Source organism: Haemaphysalis longicornis, unplaced genomic scaffold (genome assembly GCF_048455015.1).
Source record: "Haemaphysalis longicornis isolate Haplotype H1 unplaced genomic scaffold, Haemaphysalis longicornis Haplotype H1 scaffold_7, whole genome shotgun sequence".
Lineage (NCBI taxonomy): Eukaryota > Metazoa > Arthropoda > Arachnida > Ixodida > Ixodidae > Haemaphysalis > Haemaphysalis longicornis.
The window spans coordinates 189,330,467-189,346,263 of record NW_027526422.1 but is presented as its reverse complement, the minus strand read 5'-3'; the positions used below and the strand labels follow the sequence as shown (position 1 = coordinate 189,346,263).

The 15,797-nt window shown below is 46.1% G+C and overlaps 1 protein-coding gene across 2 annotated transcripts in view; it reads right to left on the bottom strand.

Moving 5' to 3' along the window:
* LOC144147333 (nitric oxide synthase-like protein) overlaps positions 1-15,797 on the bottom strand; it is a 544,108-nt gene that overhangs the window by 107,159 nt on the left and 421,152 nt on the right. For both annotated transcript variants that reach the window (XM_077679449.1, XM_077679450.1), the window contains exons 2-4: positions 14,891-14,987; positions 2,018-2,160; positions 534-696 (exon numbers count right to left, since the gene is read on the bottom strand). In XM_077679449.1, the coding sequence (XP_077535575.1) occupies positions 534-696; positions 2,018-2,160; positions 14,891-14,987 (403 nt within the window). The remainder of the gene's footprint in view (positions 1-533; positions 697-2,017; positions 2,161-14,890; positions 14,988-15,797) is intronic.

Here is a 15,797-nt window from a genome sequence, read left to right as displayed (position 1 = left end):
TTATTGCTATGATGGGTAATTTAGATAAGCAGTATCTGTGTTAGCACACCCTGAAAAATCGTGACGTTCTTGTGAGTCAGCCCCCCATGCAGTAACGCAAATAAAAAGTCACTTCAGTGGAGGAGGTGACCTGTTGTCACATGCGTGACACGTACATTTAGTATACCGTTTTTAAATCTCTCCACAGTTCATCTATTTTTGTGTCGGTTCCTCTTAAACACGCTGTTGCGTTTTTTATGAACAGGTATCCAAACTGAGAATACGCATATACAAATTTCTTTTACTACTAGGCATAAAAGGGTTCAGAAACCCTCTTAAGATAGCAAAGAAATGTCCGTTTTATTATGAAAGCGTTGTACCATATCTCACGCAGAGTGCAGATAGAGCTACAATAACTTTATCACACTCCGTTGCCATGATGACGTTTAATATAACAATTACCGGGTAAGAAGCGTCAACGCGCACACAGTCATGGATTGCTCAGTGCGTTTACCCCGCTCCTGTGCGGGAAAAACTTCCCGCAGGTGGCATACCTGCAGCTTGGACCATTGTATCCTGCCGATGCATCTCGCCGAGTTCCTCCAGGCGAGCTTGGCGCCGAACACGAGCTCCGTCTCCGTCAGGTCGTAGGTGCCGCGAGCCTGCACCTGCCGCTCCACCTCGGACCAGCGCTTCTCGTGCGCTTTCGAGTGGAACCTGCACGATGAACAGGGGCGGCGACAGAGTGAGTGCCTGCGGTGTCACTGCGGGAACGCGTCTGTCGAGAAATTGGAAGCCATTCCACTCTCTGAAGGTGGATGATCAGCAAAGCTCTATAAAATAGATACCCCGCACATAATTAGACAACGTACAGGTATTTATTGTTGCGGTCATTTGTTGATGACAGCGACTATGGTTTTGTGATTACCATGACCTTTGGAAGGGCTGGAGCGGCGCGGTCTCCTCACACTGCAACTCAGTTTTCCGAGAATCGGCCGATTGTTGCCGTAGTCTTGAGTTTTGGCGTGACTCTACAAACGTATTTCATGAACATTTATTGCTGAAACACCTTTGTATGCGGTTAATATGGCAGACGAAGACCCGTCCTAATCAAATTATGGTGATTTTTGAGCAGTCTACTTGCTACTCTGAAGATTTCGGTCTACTCTGACATGTCTTTCAATAGAAAGGAATATATCTGGGGACGTCTGACCTTGCCACCACAAGTACAACGTAAATGAAACCCTGAATTCGCGAGTTAGCTGCTCTTACGCGGTGGCAGTTATTTCTTTGCTGCGAGACCCGCCACTGCTTACATAGATGCGAGTTGAGAAAATGAGCAGCAAAATAAGCGCCATGTTCGTTTTATCTGAACATTCGCGGTTGCGCGAGTAAAGAAATATTTCTGCAGGTGTATAAAAGGAATACCCAAAAGAAAACATCAAGGGGAGCCCGCTGTTGCAAGGGTGGGACGTACTAAAGACGTGGGGTAATTTATTGATATTGAACGCCTGCTATTGCTATTGCTATTGATATTGATATTGGTACTGGTATTCCACACCTGCTGTTTTTATTGATTCTGCGTAATGATGCCTCCCTAATGATGGAACCAAATGCTGCGTAATGATGCCCAAAAAAGACCAATTTTTCCCACATTTTCGCTTGCCGACGAAACACACCTACAACAACGCACGCACAATGGCATTAAATGAATCATTAGTAAGTTGCCAAGCAGGTTACTTGTATTCGTATAAGGTTCAATAAAACGCGTAGCGTGCTAAACGGTTGCTACCTGCGAACTGTTGTCTTGTCGAGAATCCTAGTAAGCGCGTACTACGAGATCCTAAATACGACTTCCTTTTAAGTGTCCCCTTTTCCTTTTCTTCTTTTCGCTTTGACTAGTCGAGAGCCTAACGCTCTTCGAGCGTCGCCAGTAAAACTACCCTTCTCTGCCCTCCCTTCATTTCGTTCCGCGCCGCACGAGGGCGCGAATACCAGGGGAGTACAAACAAAGTGGCAGTCCAAGGTCGCCGCGTACCTCTTGATGCTGGTGTAGAACTGATCCAGGAACTCCCTCGCGTGCAGCAAAACTTCCTCCTTGGGCCGGGGTTCCTTGCCGTTCCGTCGAAGCGGGCCGCACATCAGCGAACCCTGGCAGATCGTACTCGTGCACGGAAGGGGCTGAGGAAAAAAAAGAGGAAAAAAAAGACAAAATTAGGGAGAGAAAACACACAAACAGGGGGAGAGCGACTACATTCCCGTAAGCACCCGCAGTACGCGTCTCCCCCAACTTCCCCCGCTGATGCCCCACAATGCAGTCGGGAAGACATTGAGCGGGAAGAGAGGAAGACATCCGGTGGATGCACTCTGTCGCCCGTGACATCCTCTCTGCCAAGCCATTTATTCTGGCTCACAAGCTTCCCATCTTGGTTTTCTTCGGTAGCGCATGTTCGTTCTCGCAGTCTGTTTTCTTCTGTTGCGGCAGGCGGCCGCACTGACACGCATCGTCACGCATGCGATGCGGACGACAACAAAGGACAGCCCGCTGTGCCACTGTGCACGGCTAAATGGGACCTGGTAGGGTGAACGTCGGGCCCTTGATAAATGGCCGGCCAGATTTGGATCGCGGTGAAGGGCGCCCTCCTCCTCTGAGCACTGGCTGTGTGCGGTGCTCGGGTCGGTTTGTTTGGCCTCCGTTGCAGGTCATTTGTTTGGCACCGCACTTGCTTCATATCCGAAGCTGTCTGCTCTTGGGCTTGCCGCGTTATGACGGCGTGAAGGAGGAGGTCCCGCGTGTGGAGGTTAACGTAAGTGGTGCTTATTGATGGTTAGGAAGAGTTGGAAACGTTACTAAGGGTACCTCTTCGATCATTAACGACTGCCTTAATTTGCTAGTCAAGAGTTTCTTCGTTTCTCGTAGCTAGCTACGAATTCAGTAGGAGTTTCTAATCAGAAACAGTTTCTGTAGGTTTTCTGAGCCCAACCGGCACTGCTGTTCAAAACGTACTCTGAGAAAAAAAGAAAACGTACGGAAATATATTTGCCCGCCAGCCGTCTTTTAAGGGTGAGAAACAAGAGGCTCTGCTTTTTGATTAAAACTGAAAACTAGTTCATTGTGCATAACCACCGGAAACGGATTTGACGGTTTTGACCCCACTTTCATGTATCTGAGGAAATCTTTTCGTTTAACAGTTGCAAAAGAGTCAGGATTTCAGGATTGCGTTCACATTGTTGTTACGATCACACCGCGCACTGACTGGGTCATGTGGCATCCTGTTGATGGGAACGAGCAGTCGGTGGTACACAAAACACTTTTTCTATCTAATTTGGTCTTTTTGACCGGTCTGAACCGGCAGAGAACAGCTTTTGAACTCTCAGGCAGCCCTACAGAGGAGTGCCTACAGCTAACTAGACGCGATTGCTGGATTCTCAAAAGAGAAACGAGCTTTCTCTACAAAAAAACTCTGTACAAAGCTGTAAGCTGTATAGGGGCTGTACGACTCACACGCCACTTTCCCCCCCCCCCCTCAATTTTCTTTTTTTTTTTTTTTTTGCAATTGCGTTGTGGGTGGGACTGCGCCCATGTGAACCTTCCGGACAGTGGCTCAGATAATAGGCAATCAATGTCCTGTGAAGAGGCAAACCGTGCTTGCGACCAACACGAACATAAACTCTATGACCTCGAACCTTTATTCGTAATACTTGCCTCCCCATCTTCTTTCACCCTAAACCAAGCGCCAGGGCCCCAGACCCCTTCCCTAAATAAAGGTAATTAATTAATTAATTAATTCATTCATTCATTCATTCATTCATCCATTCATTCATTTCATATAATTACTGTATGTTCGCCTTACGCAGAGAAAGCTCAGTGCAGTAAAAACACCCTTAGTATAAGAGTCCCTCCCAAGCTTAACAACTTGCGAACAACTTGCCAGTTGAAAAGTGCGTTCTGTTGAGCTAGTCGGTTCGTAATTTAACGTGGAAAGAAAAGCGCTAGAAAAAAACGTCACATGTGGGAAAGAGAGAGGACAGTAATCAGGAGAACAGGATTGCGGATGTCCTGTTTACTTCCCGTTCGTGACGTTTTGCTTTCGCATTTTCTGGCTACGTTGTGAGAAGATACTTTTGAAAGGATTTCAGTGTTCTTCGCTATTTCCTACGACATCCAGTTGAACTCGCAAATGGCCGTTAAACGTGAGCGGGCCGAAAACAAGCTTGAGGTAAAGGACAAGGCTAGGGCTTGCAGTTGCCATATGCCGTGTACACTCGACTTTAAGCCTCCCCTTCTTTCCACGATCGCGATGCCCAAAGTGAGGGGCTTAACTCGAAAAACCTAAATTACCCCACCTTCCCGCCACTGTTTTTTTGCAGCCGTACCTCGACGAGACGGGCGAAAGGAATATTTGGCAATTATTTAAAATATTGGTACAGACAGGCAACCCACTGACTACGTCTGATACTCAGTTACCCTCACTACCATTCGATCCCGTTGGGCCGCTTGGTCCGGTGCTCTCAGCATCCCCCAGCAGATGTTCTTCTTTTCCGTTGAAGAGGTTTGTAATTGAAATCTTGATAAACGACTGGGCCACAACGTCAAGTCGGGCTTCTTCTCGCGGGTCTTAAATCCGCCTTGCGATGTTTGCTTAGAAAAGCGGGTGCTTAGATTGGCATGCAATCTTTTTTTACAATGTCTTTCCCTAAAGTAGGGGAGGGTGCTTGGAATCGGGGGTGCTTAGAATCGCGAAAATACGGTATATACCCAGCGATGTGCTCAAAGCGTCACAAAAGAATGTCTAGTGAATGCAGTTAACCTCTAGTGAATGCAGTTTTAGATGATGTAGCTCAGCGAGCTGCCTTCCAGACAAGCTTGACTAACTCAGTTGGCTGTGCTACCGGGGTACACTGACCCACAAAGAATTGTTTTGGGGTCAGAGTCTTTCGTTGTTATGCGTCGTATGAATGAAACGCCACAGGAAAAAAATGAACGCGATTACATAGAGGGTCGCAAGTTTGGGAGACAGCTGAAGCCAATTGTTTATTTAAGTTATTAACAGAGTGATTGAAAGACCTCCGCGGGTCACCTTCGAGTGCGCACATGCCGCGGCGAGTGGCGTCGTCAGCGCCCCATGCCTCTGCGTGAGGTGGCCGCCAGCGTGCCGAAATCAGCTTCGCTGATTCATCAGATTTTACAGGCGTGGAGCTCGCTTTAAATTTCATTCACTCATTGATTCATCGCCTCAAATAAACTTCCTTGAACAACAATTGTGCCTTCTTTTATAACCGCAACCGGACCTTAATAACCTCCGAGGTACCTATTTTGGACCGTTATAGTTGGCCTAAAATCTGGTTCAGCCGAAAGCCATTTCTACGATTTTGCAAACATTTGGCTTTGCATTGTGTATATGGTGGCAAAAAACAACGAAGAAAGAGGACACGTATCTCATGTATCAAAGTAAACCGACTGTCAAGCGTCCCTTTGTCGAAGCATGGGCGCCTTTTCTTCAAAACCTAATCAGTCTTACTGAGTTCTACGCTTAACAGCTCCCTGTATCCCGCGTCGGATTTTTCTCTTTGGTTCTAAATCTATGCAGCCTCAAGTCTATCCCCGGAAAGTAGGAATTAAGACCCTTTTTTTTTAGACTGTTTTCTCGTTTCCAGAGGAAGGTTTTAAACTTTTTCCGTCGATTACGAACCTGACAGCAGTTACTCTTAAAAAAACACAAAGAAAAAACTTGGAAGGCTGCAGTAATACCGCACGACACGTGAGATACGCCCTTAAAGCTCAATGGTACGTCGTAAAGCCAAACGAGCCTACATTACTCAGATGTACTCTCGTTACCAGACCCCTGTACTAAGGACCACTGAAAGAAATCGGGAGAGAGGGAGAAAGAGCCAGAGGTGATCAATCCGCCGACACGATACGAGTTTTAATGCTCGAAATATAACCCGCTGCGATGGAGAAAAACGAATAGAGGACATAGGGAGGGGTGAGGGGAGGGGAAAAAGGAGGGACGGCTTAAATTGACGTGCCTGGAGCAGTTATAGCACGGTAAACTAACACTCTGCCCCCTAAAAAATCGCTTTTTCGAAATTGGCGCCTCCGCTGCCTCGGCGTTTTATTAAAGCAGGAAGCAGCACGCTACGCTGTTATGTAGATAAACAAAGGCTCCACGTGAGTGCGGCCAGACCACGCCTAAATGATCCTTGTGTGCGATATGATGTTTGTGTAAAGAAAGTGCTTAACTCGTGAGTCATGACCACGGAATACTTGGGAAAAGTCGATCCCGAAATTTAATCCCGGCGGGAGCTGAAGACGGCCAGAAACTTGAATACTTTGTAACCAATGGCTGATAGATATGTCGACTCTACTTTGTGAGGGCTGATAGACCTATAAAAAACTCTTTTTTCAGTCTACTGTTTACACTATGGAGCAAATTTGTAGTCTATAGTAGGATAGGGACGTCCACGTAAACAAGACATCAGCGTAACCGCTATAAGCTCTTTGTGTGTCTCAAAAAAAATGATAAGCGGCTGTTTTCTGGACAAACGTCGGCATACCAACGTACCCATTTTCTCTTGTCGCTTTCCTTTCTTTTATTTGTAAAATCTTTTTTTTGCGTTCAATAATATATTTGTAATGAAATACGACCGGCAACTCCAGGATATTCTAGACCGTTATTTGAGCGAGAACATAAACATTCTTTAACCTCCCTTGCAAAAAAAATAATATTGGGGAACAAATCACGATATCCAATCTTTAATGTCGTTTTTTTTATTAATCAATGACGTCGTTAATACGACAAAAATAAAAACGCTATATTTCTTTTAGTTTCGACTTTTTGCTTATTTCTCTTTTTTTTCCTCAATGACGTGCAGACTGCGGAATAGTCTTGCGCTTCATTTGATCGCCGGCGTTAAAAACTACGAATACTCCTTTTATGACACAAGAAACAGTGTCGAATAAGTTGGCGCCTCTAATCTTGAATATTCTTTTTTAAAGTTCACCAACAACGTTTTTAACCCGCCAGAAACACAACTGACAGCACAGGTATCAATCATGGCAGTGAAACTGATAAAAAGCGCGAAAAAATGCCTCCAAGTTTCCGGCATTCTATCAAGTAAACAACGTCTCGGTTAAAAGAGAAAAACAAGACATTTTCGTCCGTTTCGTGTGAATTAAGTGGTAACGGGTGAGTTCATATATTTTATTACCTATAGTTCAACACTCCACCCCCCACCCTTCTACACTGCATCTCTCCCACGCGATACCCCCTACATCAGTCCTTCTTTCCAGATTCCCTGTAGCACGTACCGCCGTGTGTGGGAATGCCCCCACCGCCCATCTTTTGCCGTCCCCGGAGCAGTGGGAGTGAGAAGTGACCAGCTAGCGGCACGAAGTTCAAGAACACTTCACATCACAGGCCCAAACAGCGGCGACAGCTCGTGTCTTTTTGGACTGAGACAACGCCACGAACATTTCTGTTTTCTTTTTCATTTATTTTTACTCGGCACCATCAACCGTTTTACTCACTCACTAACGCACTTAGGTATCGCCCACATTAGGCATCCCGAGTTACACTTTTTGTTTATGTACCCATGTTTTCCAGCATTGATAAAATGCATTCGCAGTCCTTAAAGCCATTTCGATTATAATTATGAAAATATACATAGTGCGTGACAGACTTTATATAGAAACCTTTCAGTTTTATTCTCACTAGTGGTGCCGCGCTCATTTTATATGCCTCTTGTAGTGTCTCCTCTTCATCCCCTTTTTACCATCAACCGTAAGTACACCTGCCGTACTGCACGTACGTTCCAGCAGTCGACACAACGACCGCCATCTGCTTAATTCTTTCCTCACGGTTGAGCTAACCATTGCTTCTTGCCTTAAAGCGCCAGATTGAGTAAAAACCAACCAGGGGCTCCGCTTTCCAGTAGCCCTTTTCCCATTTCCTCACGTCACCTTAATTATAACTAGGTGATGTTTTGCTGTGTTTGCCTCTGATTGGACTACTCTGACTTCGCGCGCTACCACACCACACCTTATTTTCTTCTTTTTTTTTCATTAACTATACCTACTGATTAGATGTACAGTGGAATCTCGATAAATGGAAATTACTTGAAAGGAATTTTCAATTAAACGGAGCAGCTGTCCCGTAGTTGCTTTGTTTTATACTGATGCAATGTAAAAATTGTCAGAGAGCCGGGCTAGAACACTTGAGGTCCGCTTTATTCGCGAGCACCGGGCACGGCCGCAAATGAGATGCAACCGTTCCAGCAAGCGGTGATTATGATCGCGTGTGGAAAAATAGGAAGATGAAATGAGATTATGATAGGCGCGCACAATGCAGAAACGAAGACGAAGCATAAATGAAATAGTAAATAGTTTTAGTTTCACGTGCGTACAGAGATCACGTCGGCGAAAGGGAGAAGTATACGCAGCCCACGCGCATGTAGTTTGAAACCCATATAGTTACACGCACGCGACACACGCCGCGCGTAGGGTGCCCTAACTGTGTGTTTTTGCTAGCGCCATCTACTAACAGACAGAGACACTGCTGTAGCCACTCGTGATTGCGCGAGACCGTTGCTATGACGACGACAAATGCCACTTCGTTAGGCTTAACAGCTGAAAAATCGCCCCTGTATGTGAAAAACAAAAGTTATTCGTCACTTAAAACTTTATGTGAGGGTAAGAATTGGCAAATTAAAGGCGACATAAGCAGCTTATAACCCCATATCGTATAAGCGGATTAGCGACAAAGCTGCTATCGCTGAGAAGCGGGCGGGCAAGGGCGCCGTCATTTTGGTCAACTCTACGGACGGAAGTAACGTGAAGACCGGAACGTAAAAATCCGAATCTCACGTACGTCCGTGAGACTCACACAGACCCTTTGTGTGCTGAGCAAGTGCACTGGTCATCTTTATAAGTTCTACGTACGTGAAGATTCTACGTACGTGAAACTAAAACTGTCTAGTAGCCGCTCACGTTGCTGAGCTTCTCTCGTTAAGAGGGCGTATGCTAAGTTCGCGCTCACAATAGTTCCTTTGAACGAAACGAAGGTTGTTTTATTTTCGCAACAAATAAGCCGAACACAAGAACCAGTTGCGATTGTTGAACAGGTCGTTCTGCACTTTAAATGCTGGATTTTCTTTATCGTTCAGCAAGGGAAGATTCACAAGTTACTCAGCGGGGCCTAGCAGCCGTACATGATGTTACAACAAACAAAGCGGCTGCAAGAGCTTAAGACAGTTCGGCTCTTTCTTCGTCTCTCAGCCATCGGCTGTCGAAGACGTTCTTACGTTTGCGAGTGCACGGTAGAAAAGGTAGCAGCTGTGTACCTTCTGACGCAAATCGTTGTCGGTGATTTTTTATTTGTGTAAATTACGCTGACACATTACATATAGCCCATCTAACACGTCAGGTGTATTCTCACGGTACACGTAACTCCTAATAATAAACGCCACACATTTCCGCAGTGCCTTCGGGTTTCCTTCTTCGAGAACCCATCGTCAATTAAAAAACACGCACTTTTTTAGCGTGTCCATGGAAGACCGTCACTAGAGGCAAAACGAAGATTTTGTTGTGGCGTTCTCAAAAACCGCGTCATTTGTGCTTGACCCTAAAGGCTTCACCATAAGGTAAATCCGTATAAAACTGTATAAAATGCAAAATATATCGTTAATGACTTACATTCTTCAGAATTATTGCATTGTGGCCAAGTTTTCTTTAGTTGGCTCTAGTTACCAGTACCTTTTATAGTAAACTTTGATTTTGCTCGACTAGCGTGCTGCCTTAGATAACCTTCACGAAGCCTGTGTAGACGAAGGTTGCACGTCTGGTTTATTGCGTTCATTCTACAAGGTCAAGGAAGGAAGGAAGGAAGGAAGGAAGGAAGGAAGGAAGGGAGAATGTAGAAGAAAGGCAGGAAAGTTAACCTGGCTGGAGCCTAGTTTGCTATCCTGCACGTGGGAAAGGGGAAATGGGCAAAAAAGAGAGAGGAAAAAAAAGAGTAAAAGTTGGACCAGACACGTATGTCCAGCACTGAGGCACTGACAGTGATTGACACTGGAGGCTCTCAGTCTATAGCCTAGTGTTCAAGTTCGTCGCCCGTAGAAAACGTAATAGTTCCTTAGTCGCCTTCTGAGCGGATGACTGAGAAGGCCAGTGGCACAGAATCTTCTCCTCCGAAAATGGCCGCCGAGAGTCTAAGTTCCTCAGTGCTGATGACAGCTTCTTCCTTGCAGGCGAGTAGCGTGGGCACTCGCATAAAACGTGGCGTATCGTCTCCGATGTGCCGCACGTTTCGCACTCCGTACAAGGTCAAAAATGCAACGAATATGCGGGAGGAAACCAACGACTAAAGCTTTCAATCTAAGAAACGAACATTCATCATCATTATCATCGGCACGGCATCTCGTCGTCGGTGCCAGCTTATTCATGTCCTGTACAGAAGGAAACCCTCTCCCATATACTTACAACTGCCCCAATCCTGCGCACTCCGTATCCATTCTTTGCACCAAGTTCTCATATCTCCTACCCAGCATCAAGTTATCTGTATCGTCCTTTTTCCTATTCATGTCCCTGGCTGGCCATTTGGTTACCCTGGTGTTCCTCTAGTTTTCCCCTGGTGGTCCACCGTCATGAACATTACGGCGCGCTAGATGGAATTTGTCACTCGAGTGTGGGGACACCAAGTCGATGTCAGAATTGGTTTATAACCCTGCCCACAACGTCTCTAGCTTTCCGAGCAGCTCTGTTAATAGTACTTTCGAGTACTTTTATTACCATGCAGCGTAGTATTTAAACTCTAGGAAGTGAAAAAACTACGGGCGCACTGGGATGATCGTTTTTTTTATATATAAGCTTAATTCTCCTATCGTCCTAGCCTTTCTCATTCGTACATGCCTGCACAAGTAAAATGGACACGGACTGAAGCTCTTCAGTGTTCGTTCCCTCTACACCACAAACCCCCCAAAAAAGAGCGCAGAAAGAATGCAGAGGGCGAGCTTTGAGCCGCGGGAAATTTAAACGCTGGCTTTGCGCGTGAAGAGCTTTTCGCTCGTTGGAACTATAGCAGGAGTGGGCCTTTAACGAGGCACGAAGGAATTACGTGCGATAGCGGTCATCGGAGCATTTTTCCCCTTTAATGTTCCGTGAAGTTTCTCTTACTTTCTCTTTTTCGGACTCGTCGCGGAATGAGATTTGCGAGCATTAGCCAACGTCATTTCGTTCGTGGACGGAGTAGAGTAGCGCGTGTCTAAATACGCGTTCTTCCGTGAGAGGTCGTCGAATAAATGTTGGACCCATTATAAGGCCCCAGGACACCCATCGGAGCCCCGTATTAGGTGACCTGAAGTAATCCCATTTGAGCCTGGCCGAAAGAAAAGCGTATTTCAAAAGGCGTACCAAATTAAAATGTGTCCCCCCACCAGCGTGCTCCGCTCTCGCTTTTTGGACTTCCGCCACAATTTCAGCTTTCTGTGTGTGTGTATGCGTGCGTGTGTGTGTGTGTGTGTGTGCGCGCGTGCGTGCGTGCGTGTGTGTGTATGTGTGTATGTATGTATGTGCGTGTGTATGTGCGTGTGTATGTGTGTGTGTATGTAAGTAAGTATGTATGTATGTATGTATGTATGTATGTATGTATGTGTATGTGTATGTGTATGTGTATGTGTATGTATGTATGTATGTATGTATGTATGTACAGCGGTGTGTCGAACCGAAAAAAATACCGGTTCGGTTACGGTTCTGGTTCAGGCGAAATAATTTCGTTCCGGTTCAGTTCCGGTTCGACAAAATCACGTACCGAACCGATTCGCGAATCGGTTCGGGAGCTTGAACCGGTTCGTGAACCGGTTCGATGAGTTGGATTATGACTCAAATTAGAAAAAAAAACATTTAGTAGTTTAAAACGACAGTAAAATCAAAATACAAATAAAAATTCAAAATACTGCTGTTCCCCAAGGGCAGTGGCGCAATTGCAAAGCAAACTTTAAACAATTACGAGATATCATAAAAACAGATTAAGTGGCGACGAGAGAGAGAAATAATTATATATTGGAGAGTTTAGCTCTAACCCAAACAGGAGCTGGATACTCATGTCATTGGAGTACACAAAAGGTACATTACTTGCCCTAAGGTACCGCAAGGTTAGATTAAGTACATTGAGACAGCAGTGGCTGAAAGATCGCATGCGCACTCAGTAACTACTTGCTCTGTATAGTACATAAGCACACACATATATTGACGATTTACCACCTACTTTCTCGTCCAGACTTTATGTTGTCCTAGCGACGATTCGTAAAGCCACCGCCAAGAGATATGACGGTTGGATATATTTTCTGCCCTTTCCTTTTTTGTTCAAATCGCAATCGTCGCTATGGAATCGCCCATCACGCTAACCTTGAAGCCTTGAATTAAGGCCTGCGTACTGGCGCGTTCTAATACCAGGGTTTAATACCAACGGCGCACATTTTTTTATATTTGTAACAAAACAGAAAAAAAATTCCCTCGCACTTCCCCGAGGGGGAGAGTGTGTAAGTGCGAATGCACGGTTGTTGATTGCGCGATTACGGTGGATATCGTGCGATTACGGTGGATATCGTGATCTTGGAGTGGAGATGAGGCGCCCAACACCTGCAGTCACTGAGCGGAGAGAGGAGGAGGAGAGTAGCGCCCGCCGTTACGGCGAGGGCTACACGAGCGCCCTCACGCGTCGGAATGCGGAGCGCCCGCTACGCGAGCGAGAGCTCTCCCGCCGGAAGTGGAGAGGAGGCGCACAACACCCGCAGTCACTGAGCGGAGAGAGGAGGAGGAGAGTAGCGCGCGCCCATCTCCCCCCGTTGCTAGAGAAGGCGAGGAGGAAGACGAGGAGTGCGCGCACCCGCAGCTATTGCGATGCGGACGACGGCGGCGGACGATTCAGGCTCACTTAAGAAGTGCATTCGCACTTAAAATCCTACAACCGGCAAGGCAGAAAGTTGGGCTAGTTGGTTATCTGACTGGATTTTACTAGCGAGAAAGAGACGCGGACGAAGAAGAAGTACACAGCACACTCGCGAGGTTGTAGTCTAGCGAGTGTCCTGTGAACTTCTTCTTCCGCATCTCTTTTTCGCTAGTAAAATGCAGCCTACAACAGGCACATAAATAGTGTAGCAATGAATTAGACTATTTGGTCACCCTGAATAATTTGTTTGCTGTCTCCTTATCGAATGTCTTAGCCACACTTTTGTTAATTGCTTTTTCTAAAGCTTACTTAAGTAGATTTTAGTTAACGTTCAGTCACTGCATTATTGCTCTTACCACTGCAATTCCTTTTGCGATAGCAATACCGGATGTGTGCATTACAATCAGTATGTCATCGTACCGCCTGACCCCCGACCATCGTTCCGTGTGCTACATTGCCGAATCATATAACAGGTTATGCTGTTACAAAATGAAAGGGAAATTTGACGCGCAGAGCATGAGATGGGACTTTTATGTGTAGACGCTCTTTAATTCGTCCACAGCAGTACTCCCCTCCGGAACGAGTAGCAGCAGAAGTAATGTAGCGAGTTGAGCAGTCAGTACAAGTGCACCTTCGAAAAAAAGCAAATCTTAAAGAGGCAAAACTGCAGAACAAGCAGAAAAGATAATCGCTGGGCGAATGGGATAGTGTGAGGTACCAGCCTGCCTTTCTGCACGTGTCATCAGCTTTATTACTGTTCCTGCTTCCAAGACAAGGTCGAGGGCTGCAGTTTCTTGCCAAGGGATTAAGGGCGCACCTCATCAGTTTTTTCTTACATATCGTTTGGTATTTTTATCTGTAAAAAACGAAACTTGTCCACTGTACTGTCCTCAAAAACTGACCACGGAACTCACTTCCTTCGCATTGATGACACGTTTGGTTGTGAAAGGCAGGGCAAAGAAAAGTAGAGAGCACTATCCACGTTTTGGTGCTTTTTTTCACTTATTCTCTTTTACTTACTTTTTGCGGAAGATTTTAAAACAATGTGATTCGCCTTTTCATTTTTGTTGTTTTTCGTGTAAGCACATTTTAAAAAAACTAGCGTATTTGATGCCCCGTGCAATATCTCTGCTCCGAGCCGCAGCTTATGTTGCAGGCCGGCAGACGTATTTTAACAGCTGGTGATATTAAACGTGGATCAAAATCTGGATACACGGACGTTCTCCATTTCCATCTACTTCAGAAAAACGGTCGTGGGGACGGGAGATCGAGGCCACTTGTGGTCAGCAGCAAACGGCTTAGCCACTGAGCAGCTCCTGCGGTCACACTTGTCAAGTATTAACAATATGCAGGTGTCGGACCTTTTAAAAAATTTATGAAATGCAAAACGTTTGCACACATCGGGTGTGAACTTTCGCTGTTGCGCAGTGGAGCCCTCCTGCATCCTGACTGCTCCAATAAAGTCGCAGCTAGGGAAGGGCAAAGTCGGTTTATATGCCCTGCAAGCTGCCGAGAATGGCGTTTTGTTTGGTCAGCTTGCACTACGCTCGCGCTTCCAGCAGCAACAGACGATTGCGACATTGGCGCTCCTTCATTTCCGTTGTTGTTACATACAGCGTGATAGTGTCCAATTGTCTGGAGGGGAAAGTGCGCGAGCGGGTACGACGTTGATGGTAAATGAAAGAAACAACGTCTTGAATTGCATTGACTGTACAATATCAACAACGGAGGGTCGAACCGTTTCGTCATGAAGCGGTAACCGTTATTTCTTTTTTCGGTTCAGTTCCGGTTCGGGTTCAGCGTGCTCAAAAAATAACAGTTCGGGTTCGGGTTCAGTTCCGGCAAGAATGCCGGTTCGGTTCCGGGGTTCGACTTTTCGCAGGCTTAGCGATTGGAAATCGCTTTCCGCTGTTCTTCGCTAATTTATGGGATTACGGGAGTCGAAGAGAAAGGCGAATACTCACGTTTCGTGTGATTTTGTGCAGCGAGTCGACGAGCATTTTGCCCGTCTCCACATTGCGGACGATGAGCGGCCGCTTCGCCGAGTTGTCGCAGTCTCCGCTGCAGAGAGGAGGAAAGGAAACACAGAGAGTGAGATGGTGGCGCCAACGAGCCGCATTTTTTGTGTATTTTGCATGCGGTCACAAACAGGGTAGTAAGATGCGATTAGCGGGTCTGATTGAACTGCTGTAAAATTACGTACTGTTGATACATAGGGTATGGACATACATCACAGTGCGTAGGCATAAAGAAGTGGGGAAGCTGGCGTACAAAATAATTGCGAGAAGAACGACAGAGACGTCAGGAAGAAGAAAACAGAAGCGCATAAACAAAAGAATCAGAAGAAAAAACAAGGAACCTAATGTGTATAAAGACTGACCGGTTGTTTATCTGATTTAACAGGCAGAGTGGCAGGCAGGTGATAGCAGTGTAAGCTACATTTGATTTCGTTTCGGAGAAAGTGTGGGCATTCGAATGGTGTTGCGTCTACTAGGTGGACGCTGTGGATAATAACGGGTTTCTGGCGGAGACTATCATGGACAGCCTTGATTATGGGTTAACCGCGTCCTGCGCCAAGTGCGTGGCCACAGACAATAGGGATAGCTTAGGCAGGGGAGAGTAATAAGCACGCCACTGCGCTTATCCCTGACAGGTCATGTTGTAAGCTAGCAGCCCGCGGTGCCTCGGTTTGCTGAAGCGTGGTGCTGTTTACATTGAGGACGTGGGTTCGATCCCTACCACGACGGTCGGTTTCTTTTCACCTTTCTTTTTTTGCCGTAGGTGGAAAACGTAAACAACATCCGTGTGTCGATGTTGTGGCGCGCGTTAAAAAGAGGCTATGAAGACAAAATACAATTTTGGCTCATTCCA